The sequence below is a fragment of the Terrapene carolina genome, unplaced genomic scaffold (genome assembly GCF_002925995.2).
Source record: "Terrapene carolina triunguis isolate 2854851 unplaced genomic scaffold, T_m_triunguis-2.0 Scaffold66, whole genome shotgun sequence".
NCBI lineage: Eukaryota > Metazoa > Chordata > Testudines > Emydidae > Terrapene > Terrapene triunguis.
The window spans coordinates 33,779,041-33,797,431 of NW_020664417.1; the positions used below are offsets into that span (position 1 = coordinate 33,779,041).

The following is an 18,391-nucleotide window of genomic DNA, read 5'->3' on the forward strand; positions in this document are numbered from 1 at the left end:
TGAACTAGATAAGTTTAGGGGTGAAGGAAAAAAGTTGTACTTACTGAAGACCAAGTACAATATTAGAGGAGCTTCTTACATAGAAGCATACATATGTTTTGTTTTAATAGGAAAACGTGCATATCTTTACAGGAAATCATTATGAGCTGAATACTAAAAAAGAACATAAGAACAGCCATATAGGGTCAGACCAATGGTTCATCTAGCCCAGAATTGTGTCTTCCAACAGTGGCGAAATGCTTCAAAGGAAATGAACAGAATAGGGCAATCATCAAGCGATCCATCCTATGTGCAGCCCCAGCATCTGGGAGGCAGAAGCTTAGGGACACCCAGAGCATGGGTTGCATCCCTGAACATCTTGGCTAATAGCCATGGATAGACCTATCCTCCATGAACTTACCTAGTTCTTCTTTGAGTGCTTGCTCATGTCCATTCCGTGTTAAGTGTGTGTGCTTGCCACATGCACCAGTGCCGGAAGTTTTTCCCTCAGTGGTCTTCTGTGTCTCAGTGGTCTCAGTAGGTGACCAGCTCTGGCACTCTACGGAGTGGCACGCATGCGCTGGTGTACGGGGCGCTGCCGGCTCCCCCCTCCCTCGGTTCCTTCTTACCGCCAGTGACAGTGCTGGAACATCTCCTTGTTTCGGCAAGCGTTCTCTACCCAGTGTTTATTTTTTTTTCCTATCGCTCATTGTGTAAATAGTTCTTAGATTGCATTGTTCTCTTAATAGTTAGCTTAACAGTACTGTAGAAAAGTTAGATAGTCCCCTAAGGGATTTAGCCCAGAGACAGGGCATGCCCCAGTCCCTGGGCTTCAAGCCTTGTGATTGCTGCAAAAAGCCTATGCCAGTCAGCGACCCTCATCAAAGCTGTTGAAGTGTTTTGGGGAAACCTACATTAGCAATAAGTGTCACATCTGCAAAAGCTTCAAGCCAAGAACTAAAAAAGAGTGGGACATAAGACTCAGAGCTCTCCTCATGGAGTCGGCCCTCGCGCCGATCTCTGAGCCGCTGAGATTGGACTCCGCACCGAGCACCATGGCAATGGTGCAAAGTGCGCCTCTAGCACTGGCCCCCGACGCCGGTCCTGTCTCCAGTATCTGCTAAAAAGCAGAGAAAGCACACCAGGAGAGGGTGCTCCCCGACATCTTATACTGGGAAGGGAAAGTCCAGAGAGGAGCATAGGCGCGTGGGGCAGCATGTCTCCAGAGCTCAGCCAGACACCTCCATCGCCGCCTAGGCTATCCAGCAATCTTAGGGACCCACCAACCACCCCGGGTAGTGGCAGAGGTGCCTGGCACCTGGAGGTTCTACAGGGACAAGGACGAACTCCCTGACCCAGTCTTCTCTGCATTCTGGACTACTTGCTTCACTTAAAACATCAAGGCCTGGCCTTCTCCTCGATCAAGGTGTGCCTGGCAGCCATTTCGGCCTTCTATCCCCGCATCCAGGGCAGGTCAGTATTCTCGCATGAAATCAAAATCAGGTTTCTTAAGGGCCTTGAAAGACTTTTTCCAATGGTACAGGACCCAGTGCCCCAATGGGACCTCAACTTAGTCCTCTCGAGGCTCCCTGGCCCTCCCTTTGAGCTTCTAGCCTCCTGTTCTTTCACATCTGATGGGGAAAGTTGCTTTCCTTGTGGCTCTCTCTTCAGCAAGGCAAGTCTCCGAGATTAAAGCCCTTCCTGAACCTGAATCATGTCCCTGTTGATTGTGCATTGTGTGAAAAAGCATTTGCTGCTGACTATTAATTTCATTGGGTGACCTCTGGTTCATGTGTTGTTTGAAGGGGTAAATAACACTTTTCTGTTCACTTTCTCCGCACCATTCATGATTTTACAGACCTCTGTCATATCCTCCCTTAGTCATCTGTTTTCTGAGCTGAACAGTGCCAGTCTTATTAATCTCTATTCATATGGAAGCTGTTGCATACCCCTATTTTTGTTGCCATTGTCTTTACCTTTTTGAGTTCTAATATATCTTTTTTAAATAGAGTGACTATAATTGCATGCAATATTAAAGGTGTGGGCATACCATGGATTTATATAGTGGCACTATAATATTTTCTATCTTATTATCTATCCCTTTGCTAATGGTTCCTAACATTTTGTTAGCTCTTTTTGACTGCCGCTGCACACTGAGTGGATGTTTTCAGAGAACTATCCACAGTGACTCCAAGATCTCTTTCTTGAGTGGCAACAGCTTCGACCTCATCATTTTGTATGTATAGTTGGGATTATGCTTTCCCATATGTATAACTTTGCATTTATCAACATGGAATTTCATCTGAATTTTGTTACCCAGTTTTGTGAGATCCTTTTGTAACTCTTTGCAGTCTGATTTGGATTTAAATGCAAAGTTTAAGTCGCTTTTAATATATAGATTAATTATATGCTGTGAAATATAAGACTTTAAATACTGCAGTCCACTTTTTCTTTGGGGCATTGAGATGTTACTGAGCCCTTACTCGGAATGATATGTAATTTTCCCCATAGTTACAGGTTTGTAAATTAAAAGCTGTTGGAATTATTTAGAAGTATTAGATTTGTACCTGCTGCTGTTTCTGTATTTGTTACTAAAATGTTTTCTTGAGAATACATAATAAGGTAGGCAAAGAGTTTCAAGAGGGTCTAGTGATTTGAAGGGTCCAACTTGAGATGCTATTAAGGAGCTCATTTTCAGAAAATGCTGATCAACCACCTTCTGAAAATAAGGCCCTTTGATGGTACAGTATCTCGAGTTGGGCACCCAAAATAAGTACAGACTTTGAACAGATTGGCTTGAATTAAAATTTTGAAAAGCCATTTATACAGTTTCTTTAAAAAAGAAATCATACCAGTAAATAATCAGATGAGCAGGGTGGGACAAAACTGACAGGCTGACAACAACCTCATCGTAATCTTATTTTAAAAAATCCAAAATTTACTTTGAACCTCTTTACTTGTATGCGTAGAAAGAATCTGATATAATTCCAGTTCTTCCTGAATGCGTTCTATCAAATGAAGAAATATTAACTACCACAGGGTTGCGGAAGCAAAAATCTTATCAGTTAATTTTTAGGTGGAAAGGAATATTTCAGATGTTCTCATAAATGTATATACTGTTGATGCTGTTATCCAGCAGGACCTTCATGATTTACAAGAGAGGAAAAATTGCTATTTACTGCATCTTCACCGGTTGTTCAGAGAGGAGGTAATTTTAGTCAGTTCAGGGTTCTCTTTAGAGTTTTCACTTGGAAAAAAAAAAATTCAGTTAGTAATCCCTTTAAATGTGCAGCTCTTATATTGCTTACCATGGGTTGCCTTTTTACAAACAGTTTTAGTGTTTTTGCCAAATGTTGAACTTTGTGGGCTTCCTTAACCTTCTCCTTCATTATTTTCTTTAAAAAACTCAGTAAAGTGTCTTGGCAAAAATAAATCCATCATTATAAGGATTATTTCAAGGTATTGGATTATTAGTTAATTTATATGACAAAATCAAGCATATGTTTTCTTTCTTAAGACAATCTATGTTCAGTTTTTCAGGGGTCTGTCAAATGTCCTCAATTATTTCTTGAGATTTAGCATGCATTGATTGCTATACCTGTTGCTATTAACAGACTAATCATTTGTTGAAGTCTTTATTGACAGGTCAGTACTTGGCAGTTGACAGGAGATCTGGAAATTCCTTAGCTGGGATATTCTCTCGTACTAACATGTTGATAGGCTCCTTTTTTCTTGCAGGTGGTGTGACAAGGATGACTGTCTCCCTAGTGGTCATTGTATTTGAGCTCACAGGTGGGCTGGAGTACATTGTACCTCTCATGGCTGCAGTAATGACCAGTAAGTGGGTGGGTGACGCCTTTGGTAGGGAAGGCATCTATGAAGCACACATCCGGCTGAATGGCTATCCTTTCTTGGATGCTAAAGAAGAATTCACTCACACAACACTGGCTGCTGACGTTATGAGACCTCGAAGAAGTGATCCACCCTTGGCAGTGCTGACACAGGATAACATGACGGTGGAAGATATAGAAAACCTGATCAATGAAACCAGCTATAATGGTTTTCCTGTTATAATGTCAAAAGAGTCTCAGAGACTAGTGGGATTTGCTTTAAGGAGAGACTTAACTATTGCAATAGGTAATTATTTTACAGTTCTATAAGATCATACGTTCTCACTCAAATGCATTAATACTTTAAAACAGAATTTATTATGTATGTCTTAATTTTGTACCTGAATGTTTCGTGTGTTTTATAGTCCAGATATGTAGCACAGACTGTTTATTCCTCTCCCATCACCTTGATCAGGATGCTTAGAACTTCTTTTTACAGTGGTGTCTTGAAATAATAGGTTCTGAAACAGGGCACACTTCCATAAAAACCATGGCAGTTGCCACACTGGAACAGACCAATAAACCATCTAGTTCAATACTCTATTTTCAGCAATGGCCAGTGCTGGATGCTTCAGAAGAAATTATGAAACAATGGACCTAATTGTGCAATATAGTACCATGGATGGAAGAAAGATGTCATTTATTGCCACTCCCATAGTTTTTGTGGCTTTGTGCCAACATGTCCTCACCTGAGATGAAACTGTTAGAACGTGTCTTCAGTACCCCTGTAACAGGGGCTTGGGTGGCTGGGTGGCTTAGTGGTGAGATCGCCTGGCTGTCAGCCCCTGCTGGCTAAATGGCCTCAGCCTTTAAGGCTGGGGTGGGAGGCAGGGGACCTTCTCCCCCAGGTCCCAGCCCAGGGAGGACCCTTGAACAGGGGGATTGGTGTCCCTCCTGGCAGGGAGTCAGAATCCTCTCCCCTGGGCTACTTCCTACCAGTCTGTTCAGTTTGGGGTGTGGCCCCTCTAGTCTGTCTACCGGGCGGCTTGCATCCCCCAGGATTCCCTCTAGGGTCCGGATGGTACCTTGCTGTGGTCCCAGGCTCCTTCGGTGGAGCAGTCACAAGCTGGTGAGGGCAAGTCCCACAATTGTCTCTGGGGTTCACTCAGTCAGTTACTTCCCGTACTGGGGATTTCCACTGCAGTCTCCCTTGACCGGGAAACCAGTCCTCCATCCCTTCAGGCAGAAAGATAGCTAGCTCCTGCCACTTCATCAGTCAGCCCCTAACTGAGCCAGCCTTCTTTCTTTTATCCCCTCCAGGCCTGGCATTGGCTGCAGGTATAGTGGGGCGGGGCTAACTGGGCCCAAAGGCTTTCTTGAACCCCCGCTGTGCTGGCTGGTGGTTTCTCTGCTTCCTCACAGCCCCATTATCATCATTTTCATGCTGCAGAGTTCTCTGGGAAATATTGCCTGAGTCACCCCTCTAAGGCCACCTGAATCTGACCTCAAACTTAATATAAAATTTTATACGTTACTATAAACCCCTGGGCTGTTTTATGAAGTTTGATTCAAAAGTTAGAAAGGTTAGACCAGTTTTGGCATTACAGCCATGTCAAACAGGTGGGTTTTTTTTACAGTAACAAGGTGTACTGTCAGTAAATGTCTAATACTGTAATTGATTTTTCTAATCAGTTTCATGTCAGAACACCACACTCTGCTTGAACCCGCTTAAATATAGTGATTTGATGTGTAGTATTTTTGAATGTACATGCCGTAAATTGGAACATAGCAAAATTATTCATTTAAAGAGACATAACACTTATGCCTGAAAATGTTGTACCTATTATTATTATAGTCAACACCAAATACTCCCTGTAACTGAAAGACTAGAGGAAAATAAGTTATTTTAAACAATTTTTTCAATTTGTTCACTTTAAGTGAAATTCATCTGTGCAAGGGGCAGAATTCAAATTCTATATATATTTGATTCTTATCAAGATGCCGGTAATCTAGGACTAGGTACCTCAAAATGTAAATGAAAGTTTAATTTCAAACTGTTGTCTTTCATTTACGTTTTGGAGTACCTAATACTAGATTACAGGCAAAGATATTTATCTTTATAAGAATATTTTTTTCAGGCAAGATTCATTTTACCATCTAAATTACACAGTGGAAATTATTCAGTCTTAAATTTGTATATCAAAAGAACCGCTCTTGGAAATGATGTGAGTAGGGAAGCTTATGTCCAAAAATGAGGGAAGACTGAAAAGGGAAGGACGATTTGGCACAAATAAGCAAATTACACAGATTCATAGGAACAAATAGAGAACATTTGATCAGTTTTAATGTGGGTAACTTTAGCGCCCTCGTGGTCAAGATAGAGTCTGCTCTGCAGGCAGCTCTGGCCAAGAGAAGGCGCATGCAGGGAAAGTCCCTTCCACCCTCCGGGCACCTGTTCCAAACCCCCCAGAGTGACCATACATACACAGGAAGAGCTCTGATTTGTCCTTGTCGGGCGATTCCTCCCTGGCACAGTGCTGCTCCTGTCATGGGGTGTCCCTGATCGGCAGCTGTGTCCCTCCCAGGCTTCGGGAGGTTCTTGGCTGCTTCCCTCTGTGAGGGCCTGCTTGCTGCAGCCCTTCTGTCTGGAGCGCCAGACACGCACACCCTGTTGCTCTCCCCTCTCCTGCTCCCCCTCCCACCAATAGCACGTCCTCCTTCTGGAACAATCAGCACTTCCCTCCCCCCCCCCCCCCCCCCGGAAAAATATTTAAAGGGGACATGCTCTCTAAAACCCCTGTTATACCCAACATTACATGACAAACCTTGGCAGCGTTACCACGTGAGTGCAATTTCTTCCGTGCAGTGGTCAGACATGTGCTTCTTCCACAATAGATCTTCTCCTCCTCCCTTTTATTGTAAATGAAAGTTATTTATTGTACTGAGGGAAATCCCACGCAATGTATACAGCAGCCACTATTTAAAAACAAAACAAAAAACCATTCCCATGGTATGGCACAAATATATCAGTGTAGTAAACAAGCAATAGGAAATAAGTCATTTGTTTACTTTTTTTAATGGCACTTACTGTATATTAAGTCTCCTTAGGCTTCCAAAAGTTCTCTCGGAGTGACAGGGAAGGAGAATGTTCTAAACTTTCAATGTGCCCTCCCTACTCCAGATTTGAAGCTCAGTTGATGGTGTTTTATGACTTTCCATACAAATAGTTTGTTCCTTGGAATACTGAAATGAACTTTCCTCATGTGTCATATGAGCACCCCATTCAGTCTCCTTGGCACCCTCATAGGAATGTGCTTTGGCTTCAGCAGCGGAGGGATGTGGTAACAATAGGACCATCAATGTGAGTGCACACTATTGAGACAGTCCTCTCACTCTTATGAAACCCATCTGTTTCTGTGCACTACACAGATAGTGGCTGCCTACTGCCTAAGACGTTATTAAATAGCATGTATATTGCCCAAATGGTGGTAAAGATTTGTTCCACTGCATGCCAACATGCATATTTGAGATCTTCACTATATTACATTAAAGGCAGAGTATGACTGAAAGTCATATAGTCTGATGTCTCTTCTGCTGGTCTCTGTGAAGTGCATGTATTGGAGAGAAAAGAGCTGATTGTGAAAACAAAACTTCAGAATAGTAAACAGGATGAAATCTAGTTGGAGTCTGATGCCATTCACTGAACTTGCAAGTTGCACTAAATCCTTTAAATCCAAGAATGATTTTTTTCTCTTTTTATTATAGAAAGTGCTAGAAAGAAGCAGGAAGGTATTGTTGGCAGTTCCAGAGTCTGTTTTGCCCAGCATACTCCATCACTTCCAGCAGAAAGTCCTCGGCCTTTGAAACTTAGAAGCATTCTTGATATGAGCCCGTTCACCGTGACAGATCACACACCAATGGAGATAGTGGTGGATATTTTCCGCAAGCTGGGTCTGAGGCAATGCCTTGTAACACACAATGGGTGAGTACAGCAGCAGAAACACTGTTCATTTGGTCAGATGTAATACTGGTGACTAGTGTAACATGCTGACAACTTAAATTTAATTCCTATGTGATTCAGGCCTATCACATTTAATGACCTCGTTGCAGTCTGACCTCAGCAATGGACAGCCTGTAGCTGAGCCAGAAGTTGAACTTTTCTGGTCAATTTCAGTTGCTGGTGAGAGACTGGAAATGCCAGTTAAAAAGCTGCAACTCACTACAATTGTTCCAACAGGAACGACTTTGAAACAAAAAATTCTATCAGAATGAAATAGTAAATAGTTTGACAAATAACCATTAAGAACTAAAATTGCATGCAAATTCAAGGGAAAAGCTCATTTCATCTCTCTTCCTCCCCTCTTCTCTGTACTCCTGTTCTGACATTGTCCATTTGCGACCAGTCAAAAATGGGCTGCGAAGAGCAAAAGCATAGTAAAAAAAAAAAATCAAACTGGTTTATTTTACCTTTATACGGCCTTATTTTTCTATTTTGAAGTAACAGGTATAAAATGCATGATAATGGGATGTTTTCTTTTATTCCCACTGGTTTCCTTGTGAGGCAGGGGATGGGAATACCTAACTTACTACACTGAAAGCTTGTAATGAGCTACAGCATCTTCCTCTTTCTACTGTGAACCAATAAGTAAAAAGTAATTCTCCATTGCCATCCATGTAAAAATATCTATATTCTGTTCCATAAACACTATAAATTCAAATCCATTATGCTTTGTTTTAAAGAAAATACAAAATGGTTATAGGATATTTTTTCAGATTTTAAGGCCAAAAAAGGAAGCATTATGATAATCTAGTCTGACCTCCTGTGTAACACAGGCCATGGAATATTTCCCAGGACCAGGGAGTTCCATGGGATTAGAACTGATCCCTCTGGCACTGCAAATAAGGGCAATACCCATAAGCCACCAAGGGTCTGAGTTCTGTCACTTTCATTATAGGTTTTTCTCTTCCCCATGCCCCAAGTGTATGTCTAGGCTGCAATTAGACAGGCCAGCTGACTCAGGATAAGGGGCTGTTTAATTGCAGTATAGACATTCAGGCTCGGGCTGCAGCACAAGCTCTGGAACCTTCCCATCTCACAGGGTCCAGCGCTCCATCCTGAGCCCCAGTGTCTACATTGCAATTAGATAGCCCTTAACCCAAGCCCCAGTCATCTGGCATGGGCCAGCCATGGGTTTTTAATTGCAGCGTTGACATACCAGGTATTAATAGACACATTTTTTTAAATAGTCTCTCAATCAGTGCCCCCAGTTCTGCACACACAGTTAATTCAATTGCACTTGCAAGAGACAGAATTTGTCTAGAACAAATTGGGTCTTCTGTGAGGCACAATAGGAGGCCCAGATTTTCAGGTTTGTATTTTTGTGTTCACATTGTACTGAATGCTTCAGCTGTAGATATGTGATCTGCAAATGCATGGGGAAAAAAAGGCTCTCAAACTTTTAAGAGAAAATGTGCCCATTTATCATCAATATCTGCACGTTTCACAGTGGAGATTAAAAGCCTGTGGTTTAAAATATCCTCAGAGCTTTGGTTCTGGCATATTAGGAGCCAGGTAGCTATTACTTAGTTTTAAAAGTTCAAGCCAGAACCATTTTTGTTTTCTGAATTTCAAAACATACTTCAAAAATATAACTTTAAGAATGAGAATGTATATATGAGTGGGACTATGGGGGCTTGTCATCACATCGTGATCTGCCAGCTAAATAAATAAAAAAATAAATAAACTTTTCCTTTTGCACTGTTTAAAGGCTTGTTATAATTGCCGACTTTCTAAAATAAACTGCTCCTCTTTCTGAGGGACTGTTCATTTACTTTACACTTCGCTTTCACGTACCTTCCGTGTGAAATATATGAAATATAATTAAATGTAGCGATCTCTGACACAGTTGTCATGCTTTCCCTTTAGTATACATTTAGTAGACACCTAAGAAGTGGAGTATTCCTTACTAATTTCATGTTGTTTAGCATGAATGACTGTGGGAGGATAAACTAGAGAACTAAAATATTTGGGTGGAGGGTTTTTGTTTTGTTGTTGGCAAATGGACTGCTGCTATGAATTATTTATTTTTAAATTGCATTATTCAGATGATGCCAGCTTGGAAGCATGATTAAAATGCATTTGCTTCAAATTTGTTCTTTAACACATGCATATACTGAAAGAATAGTGGGAACTTTCTGAAACTTAAATAGCTTCCTAAAAGCCTTTCTACTTCAGGGCAAGGGACTCTCTCACTATCAATTTTAAGTCAGTGTACGTGTCTAATTACATTCCTGGAACCCAATTTGGGGAAAGAAATCTGCAATGCTAAAATTTCTGGGAGAAATATTTATATTGAGCTGTCCAGTACTATAAGTAGCTTCTACTGCAGCTTAGAGCTCAAATACAGGAACCTAATAATTGTTTTGGTATAGTCGTTAATTATAAAGAAAGGTTAACCACGCAAAAATAAAGTCAAACTCTAGTATGAATTTTAAACGGTTGCTTTCAGCATAAATTAGTGGAAAATGTGGAATGCTTCACTAATCAGCTGCGTTGTAACAATAACCATTTTTGTCCTCTTGCTTCAGCTTGTAAACTTGTTACTTTGTGAGCTCAGTGTTCACTACGGGTCAAATTTTAAACCTAGTTTGTGATGCTTCGGGTAATGGGAGTAGCAAACTGTCAGGTAGACAGAAAGGGCTAATGTACTCTAAATTTTGGCAAAAGAAAAACTGGTAACAGAATCTGTAAATCAAATATGGTCTCAAAAGGCAGCCTCCCATTTTATTAAAACAAGTTTGTGCAACAATAACATGTTACAGTATCAGAGGGGTAGCCGTGTTAGTCTGGATCTGTAAAAAGCAACAGAGAGTCCTGTGGCACCTTATAGACTAACAGATGTATTGGGTGGGTTCACCCACGAAAGCTTATGCTCCAATACGTCTGTTAGTCTATAAGGTGCCACAGGACTCTTTGTTGCATGTTACAGTTTGGACTAGGAAGCTTGCATTAATTGATAGTTGTGATAGTAAATTAAGGACTATTGGGAAGTGCATAGAGAGTAGGTTTAACTTGTTGATTTACACTAATGAATTGATTCAATGAGCCACTCCTGATTAAAAATTGATTTGAGTGGAGAATTAGGCCCACTATGGCCTGGGCTACAGCTCAGAATGATTTTACTGCATAGGGTAGCTTCAAACGCACTATTTCTTTGACTTTCTAAAATCCATAGTTTGATTTTAGTCTTGGTCATCTACTGTGACAGGCTAAAATTTTAGCTCCCAATGTTTATACAAGCTTAGAAGTAACTGCTGAAAGAAGGAAGTTAAAGTAAATTTCAGTTTCAATATTTTTTATAACTGGGAGATATATGAATGGATATTCAGGCAGGTGAATGTGATAATGGTAAACTTACATCCATATTTGAATATATTACTCTAAGGTTAAAGATGCATTTTTTGTGCCATGTAGAAAATGAACTAACAATTTCTGTGAAAGGGTACTGATTGTCAAATCACTCTTCATTTAACTACTTCATTATTAGCGTTCTTGCAGTCCATGTTTTTTCATTTTACTCGACTCTAAACCTTTCTCATTATGATTGGAAGTTTTTTTTTCATTTGATTCACACAGTTATTAGCATAACATGATCTGTTTCAGGATTGTCTTGGGGATCATCACAAAGAAGAACATATTAGAGCATCTCGAGCAACTAAAGCAGCACGTCGAACCCTTGGTGATTAGATATATCAGATCTCCTAATTAGACATGTTAGAAGTCAGGAAGCATGAAACTTGTGAACTGTTCAGTGTTCTCTTACAATGACATCAGCTGAACAACAAAAATCTTCCTGTGCAACAAATACAATAATTTGTATTAAGGAGATTTTAATGTAAAACATTTGTAAAAACTAAGTTGTTAATACAGACATACTGCTACATCAGCTAAAAATTTGCTGTTAATCACAACATTAAAATAAAGTTAGAGAGATCAAATATCAGAAACTTGATTTGATATTCTTGAAAGGATGGGAAATGATTATATTATGCCAGATGGGAAAAGGCTGAGCTCGGAAACTCTTTCCTTTTCCTTTTTTGTTAATACATATTAAGATGCTTTTGTATTAAAACTTAAAATATTCCTTTGTCAGATCTTGGCAGCTTTAAATAGTTGATCAAGCCAAAAAAATCTATTTAGTTTTCTGACAACCAAACCAGAATGTAATTTGTACTTAGTGTAGCATTAGACCTTCCTCTGCTATGCCCCATGTGTCTGCATGCTTCTAAAGAGCAGTCCTTTATTTTTGTTATGCACTGTATGTCTTGCTGCTGTTATCTGTAGCAATCAGTGTCCCTTCATAAGATGTCTAGTTATGTCCTAAGCCGCTGAATGGCTTGTTAATATTTTTACTAGTGGCTTCCTAATCTAAATATAGTATTACACTAAGATGTTGTGATCTAACGTTAGTTATAACTTAGAAAATATCTTAATTTGGACGTTGGTTGCTCCGCAGTTGTTGTATCTGTACTAAACCTGCCCTCCAAATGTAGCTGCTTATGTGCAAAACATGTTAATTGTTTTCACCTTTTATTTTAATATTTCACAAGTATTTCATGCCTCCTTTAAAACAACAAAACGAAAAGTACTAACAGATTAACAAGATCAGCAGCTCATTCTTTCTGCTTTCTGCTTCTCCTGTGATATTATCCTTTAGGGCAGCTTCACTCTTTTTGATATAACACACAGTTATATTCTTAATCACTATTAAGACCTTTTCATAAGAGCACAGCATTTAAATTATAAAATGTGTACTATTAAACTTGGTAATTTAAACTATTAAATGTGTCTATTAAAATTGGTAGTTTCTTTATCAGTTTACTTTGTAAGGTTCTAAACTTGAAAACAGAACATCTGTTGATTATTTTGCTTAAATTATGCTCTCAACTGTTTGTGCTCTTATGAAGATACCAGACTAAGCCAATATGTTAGCCTGGAAAGATCCTCTAAATTTAATTTTTTTAAAAAGTTTGATTTGGTGTCAAGGTTTTTGGCCATCAAGCAATTTGTGACTTTTGGTGGCTAGTTTGGAGCATATTTTCTTTTTGAAATGGGATCAATATCACTTCCTATTCATACCTCTTTCGTTCTTTGTTCTTTGTTACTTTTTTGTTGGCATACGTTAATCAAAATTTCATTTTGTAGAAACAAAAATTAAATATAAATGGGCTTGGACTCTGCTTGCATTACTTGCATATCATGAAAAATGGATTACAGCTTAGTGACCATCCTATTTGGTGCCTCCACACTGCTCTCTTTTAACAAAATGATGGTTACTTGATATTTTTATTCATAAAATGTTTTCATTTAAACAAGAAAATCAGGCTATTTGCTCTATTCCTGTCAACAAAAAGGACTTGGCTACAGATTTAGTTCTGTTTCTTTTCTCTTTTAGAGTAATAGCCATTTTCTATTTATCCTTTTCAGGCGCCTCCTTGGCATTATAACAAAAAAAGATATCCTCCGTCATATGGCCCAGACGGCAAACCAAGACCCCGCGTCAATAATGTTCAACTGAACCCCATAGCTGAGGAGAGAGAGGAAACTGAAGAGGAGGTTCATTTGTTGAACAGTACAACGCTTTAGCCTGAGGGATTCTTCTGTGGTTGGAAATGAGAGCTGGATTTTTGCATAACAGTGCTGTTAGCATTCAAGAGTTGGTCTGGGGGAGTGTGGAGAGGAGGAAGAGTGATTTCCTCACTGTAACACGGGGAGAGTGAACCTCTGCTATCCTGCACTGGATGCGTTCCATGATGACAGATCTGCCATGATAGTGCAGTGCGAAAGCTGGATCAGAAGACCGAATTCTCCAACCCCTAGCCTAGTATTGAAGAGCTGCATTGTTAGTCCCTGTTTCCAGAGGGATCACTTGAATTGAGCCATCTTTTGAAGACTGCAAGGTCTTGCCCTTTTTACCATTGAAAACTGTTGTGTTAACTCATGAAATATATAGTTATTATACATCACCTTTCTACATTCCAGAAGAGCTTTTATTTCTCTCTCTCTCTCTCCCTCTCTCTCTCCTGAGCCGTAACAAAGCCTCTTTAAAATTGGTGTGCCCTTCGGAAGCAGTAGTTTCTCATATTGAGATGTACTGTGACTTACCAAGGTTTGATCACAAGAAGGGAGTTGTTTTGTGCCATTAAACGTAGTTTGTACATCATGAAATGCTTGGGGCAGTATGGATCTGCTTCAGCAAAAGCAGAATGAACAGGTAATACCTTGTATGAAGCATGTGTAAATTTTGCAATCTTAGGTGCTGCGATTTCAGAAAAATTAAAAATAGATGAAACTCGAGTTTCTAGGAAATTTTTTTGCTGCAGAATATATCAATAATGTGACCTGGTCTTATGCAATTTTTGTATTATTGAAAATACTGACATATACCAACGTTGTGCAGAATAAGGAAAAAGTACTGCTACTCTGATAACTAAGAACAGGAACAATTCTGTACCATCTGATGGTAATTGCATGCGGAAACACTGGACATATTTTTTACATTAAATTAAAATCAATCATCTTTAGGTTTTTTTCCACACAAAGATGTTCCACTGCTGACACTGAAGAAAGAAATGTAATTCATAACTTGCACTAAATGTATATTTTTTCTTGAAATTTTACCATTCTTTATTTATATTTTTATGGATTAAAATATATTAAAGACAAATCAGTTAATATCTTACGTAACTAATTCTACCTTTCCATTGATTTTTATAGAGTAATTCAAAATCCTCTACACATAATGGAGGGTTGGGAAGAAGTTTACAACTTGATGAAGGATTTAAAAAAAGTAATGACTTCTTCATGATCCTAACACACGCATAATAGCATTTTCAAGCCTCCCTTTCACTGCCATAACCTTGAGGTGTCCATTTGTTTATTATTACAAAACAGAATAAAACTACAAATACTCTTTTTAAACACTGCAGGGTTTTAACAATAATAGAATTAATTATTAGGGCTGTTGTGACTGACTCTTGTTTAAGAATCTAGAAATGTACTGGCTGAAACATCAGCTGAAATGTAGCTTTTTAGAAAACAAAACAAAAACTTACTTGAAATGTTGAGTGGGTTTTAAACTCCAGCAGCAACACACACTTTAGCAGGCTGACAGATTCAGAACATTTTTTTTTCTTTTGAGAAAACCTATCTTAATCCTTAGCTGAACATGTTTATCTATCAGGTTTAAAAAAAAATACCACACACAAAGAAAAGGCAATATCCCAAGAAAGTATTGTCCCCAAAAGGAAAACTATAAAGTAGTGATGGGGCAGTTAAAATCTGATGGGTAGATTAAATTCATGTTTTGGTATGTTCATTACATTTATAACTTGAAATTAGGGACAATGACCTCCTAATGTTAATATTCCCCTAAAACTACGAAATAACAGGTTAAAAAAATGTCTATCAAACTTAGCTACTTTTAGCACTTGTTGTCTTGAGGGCACTGATTCAGAAAAGCACTAAATAAGTGCTTAATTTTAGCATAAGTAATCCCACTGAAGTCTATAGGACTAGTAGCATGCTTAAAAGTAATGCATGTGTTTATGTGCTTCTCTGAATCAGGACTGATTATAAAACTGTAATGAATGTTTGAATTCTGCTGTCTCTGACCTCTGGTCCCAGTAGAAAACATACTACTTTTCTGCAGTGCCTATTGTGTGCTCACTATGGTCAGCCCCTTTTTAAAAGTTGGTTTGGAACTAAAGCAGGGAACCAAGCTACTATTGAAACGGCAGTTTTGCAACTAACTAACTTTAATTTTCTAATTGAAGCAAATATGTAATGGGTCAAATTATGCTGTATTACAGCTGTTGAACCATTACATGAGTCTGAAACAGTGTACTAGTTTTCTCTGGCTAGTCCTGATTTCAACTGATCTGAGCGCAGGATTTGGCTTGCCTGTAGAAGGCAGTTCAGGAGGTTGCCTGTGATGCTGCCTTTCATCATCCAGCTAAAACTTGTTGGTCTATCTTGTAGTTGAAAGATATAAACATAACATGCTTTTATTTAAAAAAAAAAAAAAACCCAAATTTTTTAATCACTTTGAAACCCCACTCCCACTCCTGCTGCTAACTTTACGATAAGACACACCAGTGTGTGTATTGTATAAATTCAGACCTAGTTCTGCTTTCACACTGCATGAAGTGAAACAATACAATTCATGCCCCTGCTGTCTTTTTGTTTTAACTGTAGATCCAAGTGCAACATTTGTATTGTGCTGATCTCATGCACCTCTGTTCACTGTTCTTACCTGCTATGCTTTCTTCATTGATATGACACTTATCTAGTCATCCTACATTAGAAATTCTGATATTGACTAAGTGTGCCTGTGCTGTTCAACAAAATGGTTTGTTTTCTAATGTAAAATTTCCAGCGCCTTATTACAGTTACTAATTTGAGCAGATGTGGTAGATGGGGTGAGGGTGTCAGCATCTTTTTGTTTTTAAACTGTTCAGTTACTGGTTCATGAAGAATGCATAGTTTGTTAATCTGTGATGTTGCTTAGAGCTGTATTTAATATTGATCTTAATGTTTTTATTTATAATAGTGTGGTAGAGTTGCATATCATTACAGTAAAAACGGATTACTGTGATGATTCAATCAAACATATTAAAAATTTCTGTATGACCATTTTTTTGTTTGACTTTTAATTCATGTGCTAGCAAATATTATTCACATTGCTTTTCCCCTCTGAAATTTATGTGACTATGTAGGGAGTCTACCTCTGCACCAAAGGAAAATTAGCAGCAAGCAATTTTACCTATAGACAAACATCAACTAATTTGTAAACAAAAAGGCCACAAAAATAAGATTTCAGCAGCACAGTTCATCTGAGCTTGTTGCACTTTTGCAATTGCTTATGATTCAGCTAGCAAACAATTAAACACTAATGGATTTTCTTTGAAATTTTCATTTTTTAAAAAGTAATTTCTGCTTTTAAGTGGTAGAATGTTTTGGTTCCTGATTGTTGCTTTACTATGCAACCATCTAATTTTAACTGATGGCTTAAAGCCACATTCTGTATTTAAATAACTGCAGCTTCAATACTTCACTTTTAAACTACGTTAATTACAGTATTCATCATGTGGCAGAAACTGGGGCATCTGCTATTCAGCCATGCTAACCAACTATTACTTCTCTTCAATTTTCAATTTTAATTTATTGGTTCAACTTTATAGATGTTTCTTATTCCTCTTGAGGGCAAAGCTTTTGTCAATATACTTTATTGTACAACAAACATTTAGGGCTATTAATTAACTTTACCATAAAGAAAATAGGAAAATGTATATTAAGGCCCACTCCCGCAAAGACTTAAGCACATGTTTAACTTTACACACTGTGTAGTCCCACTGAACAGTATGTAAAGTTAAGCATCTGAGTAAATCTTTTTCAGAATTGGAGCCTGAAATGTACCTTTCTGAAAAGTCAGCCAAAGTCTGCCTGTCTTACATCATCTGTGTGTGCACAAAATGAACAATTCTGACCCCATGCAGAAGCCCATGAACACTTGCATACACATGAATATTTAAGATGTATATTTATATGTTGACAAGTGACCATAAAAAATTTGATGTTCCATGTTCACTCTTAGTGATTTCCATATAAAATTCTCACTTTTAGGAAAGAAACAGTTACATTTCCTAGTGCACAAAACTCATCTTGCAATCTGAAAGTTGAGCTGCTTTTGCTGACTAGCACATTACCATAGTACTAAGTAATTTTCTAATTACAGATTCTATCAATGATGTGCAAGCTGCTCTAGGATCCTTCTCACTCCCTCATAGCTGCATTGGTTTGACACAGGTAAGAGTACAAACTTATTTTAGTCACAACTTAACTAATTAGAGAATTTTATAATAGGTTTTGGCAAACGGGGGCTACTTCTTAACTAAAGTTGTAGTGTGGCTTTAGCATTAACCCCAGCAGTGTATTTGAAATAGACTTTACTGGTAAACTTGTGCTTTCTCTGTTGCCATTGCCAAATACTGTAGATTCAAACATCATTATTCTTGTATTTGTGTTCCTTTTTAAAAGGTTTCAGCTTATTTACAATAGTGGAACCCTACCATATAAGCAGATGAGGTTTAGCAGATGAGGCAAAAGTTAATTCTAATCACATTTGTGCATCTGCATAGTCAATGAAGTGAGGATCCACAGAAGTGGCTCTGATTGCTGGATTGATACCTGTGTCTCTGTAGGGTTACCCAGTCCAATTACTGGGAAAAGACAACCACCTCGCATTTGTACTGTAGTAACCATACTGTGCATGTGCCTTTAGCAGATCACAGGGTTTTGGAAGAAAGGAGTGGGTGGAACTACATATTTCACAGAAGAAAGGGCTGGACATTTGACTTGGATATTGCAAAGGAAAAGAAATGTTCCTGACATTAGAATTGTAAAAATGTTAAGTGTTGGTTCTAAACCAGGGGTTCTCACAATACATTTTTTGGTGGCCTCAGAGTGCAGCCACCAACTCTTGCTTTTTCCACTGACACTTTTTCCTAAAATTATTTATTTT

The 18,391-nt window shown here is 38.6% G+C and overlaps 1 protein-coding gene across 6 annotated transcripts in view; it reads left to right on the forward strand.

The window, feature by feature from the left end:
• CLCN3 (chloride voltage-gated channel 3) overlaps nt 1-14,166 on the forward strand; it is an 80,740-nt gene extending 66,574 nt beyond the window's left edge. For 4 of the 6 annotated variants that reach the window (XM_026647885.2, XM_024194840.1, XM_024194866.1 and 1 more), the window contains exons 10-13: nt 3,718-4,116; nt 7,575-7,791; nt 11,473-11,548; nt 13,297-14,166. In XM_026647885.2, the coding sequence (XP_026503670.1) occupies nt 3,718-4,116; nt 7,575-7,791; nt 11,473-11,548; nt 13,297-13,455 (851 nt within the window). In that variant the 3' untranslated portion in view covers nt 13,456-14,166. The remainder of the gene's footprint in view (nt 1-3,717; nt 4,117-7,574; nt 7,792-11,472; nt 11,549-13,296) is intronic. The other 2 variants (XM_026647886.2, XM_024194873.1) reach the window with 1 other exon arrangement.
• Nucleotides 14,167-18,391: the final 4,225 nt, after the last annotated feature.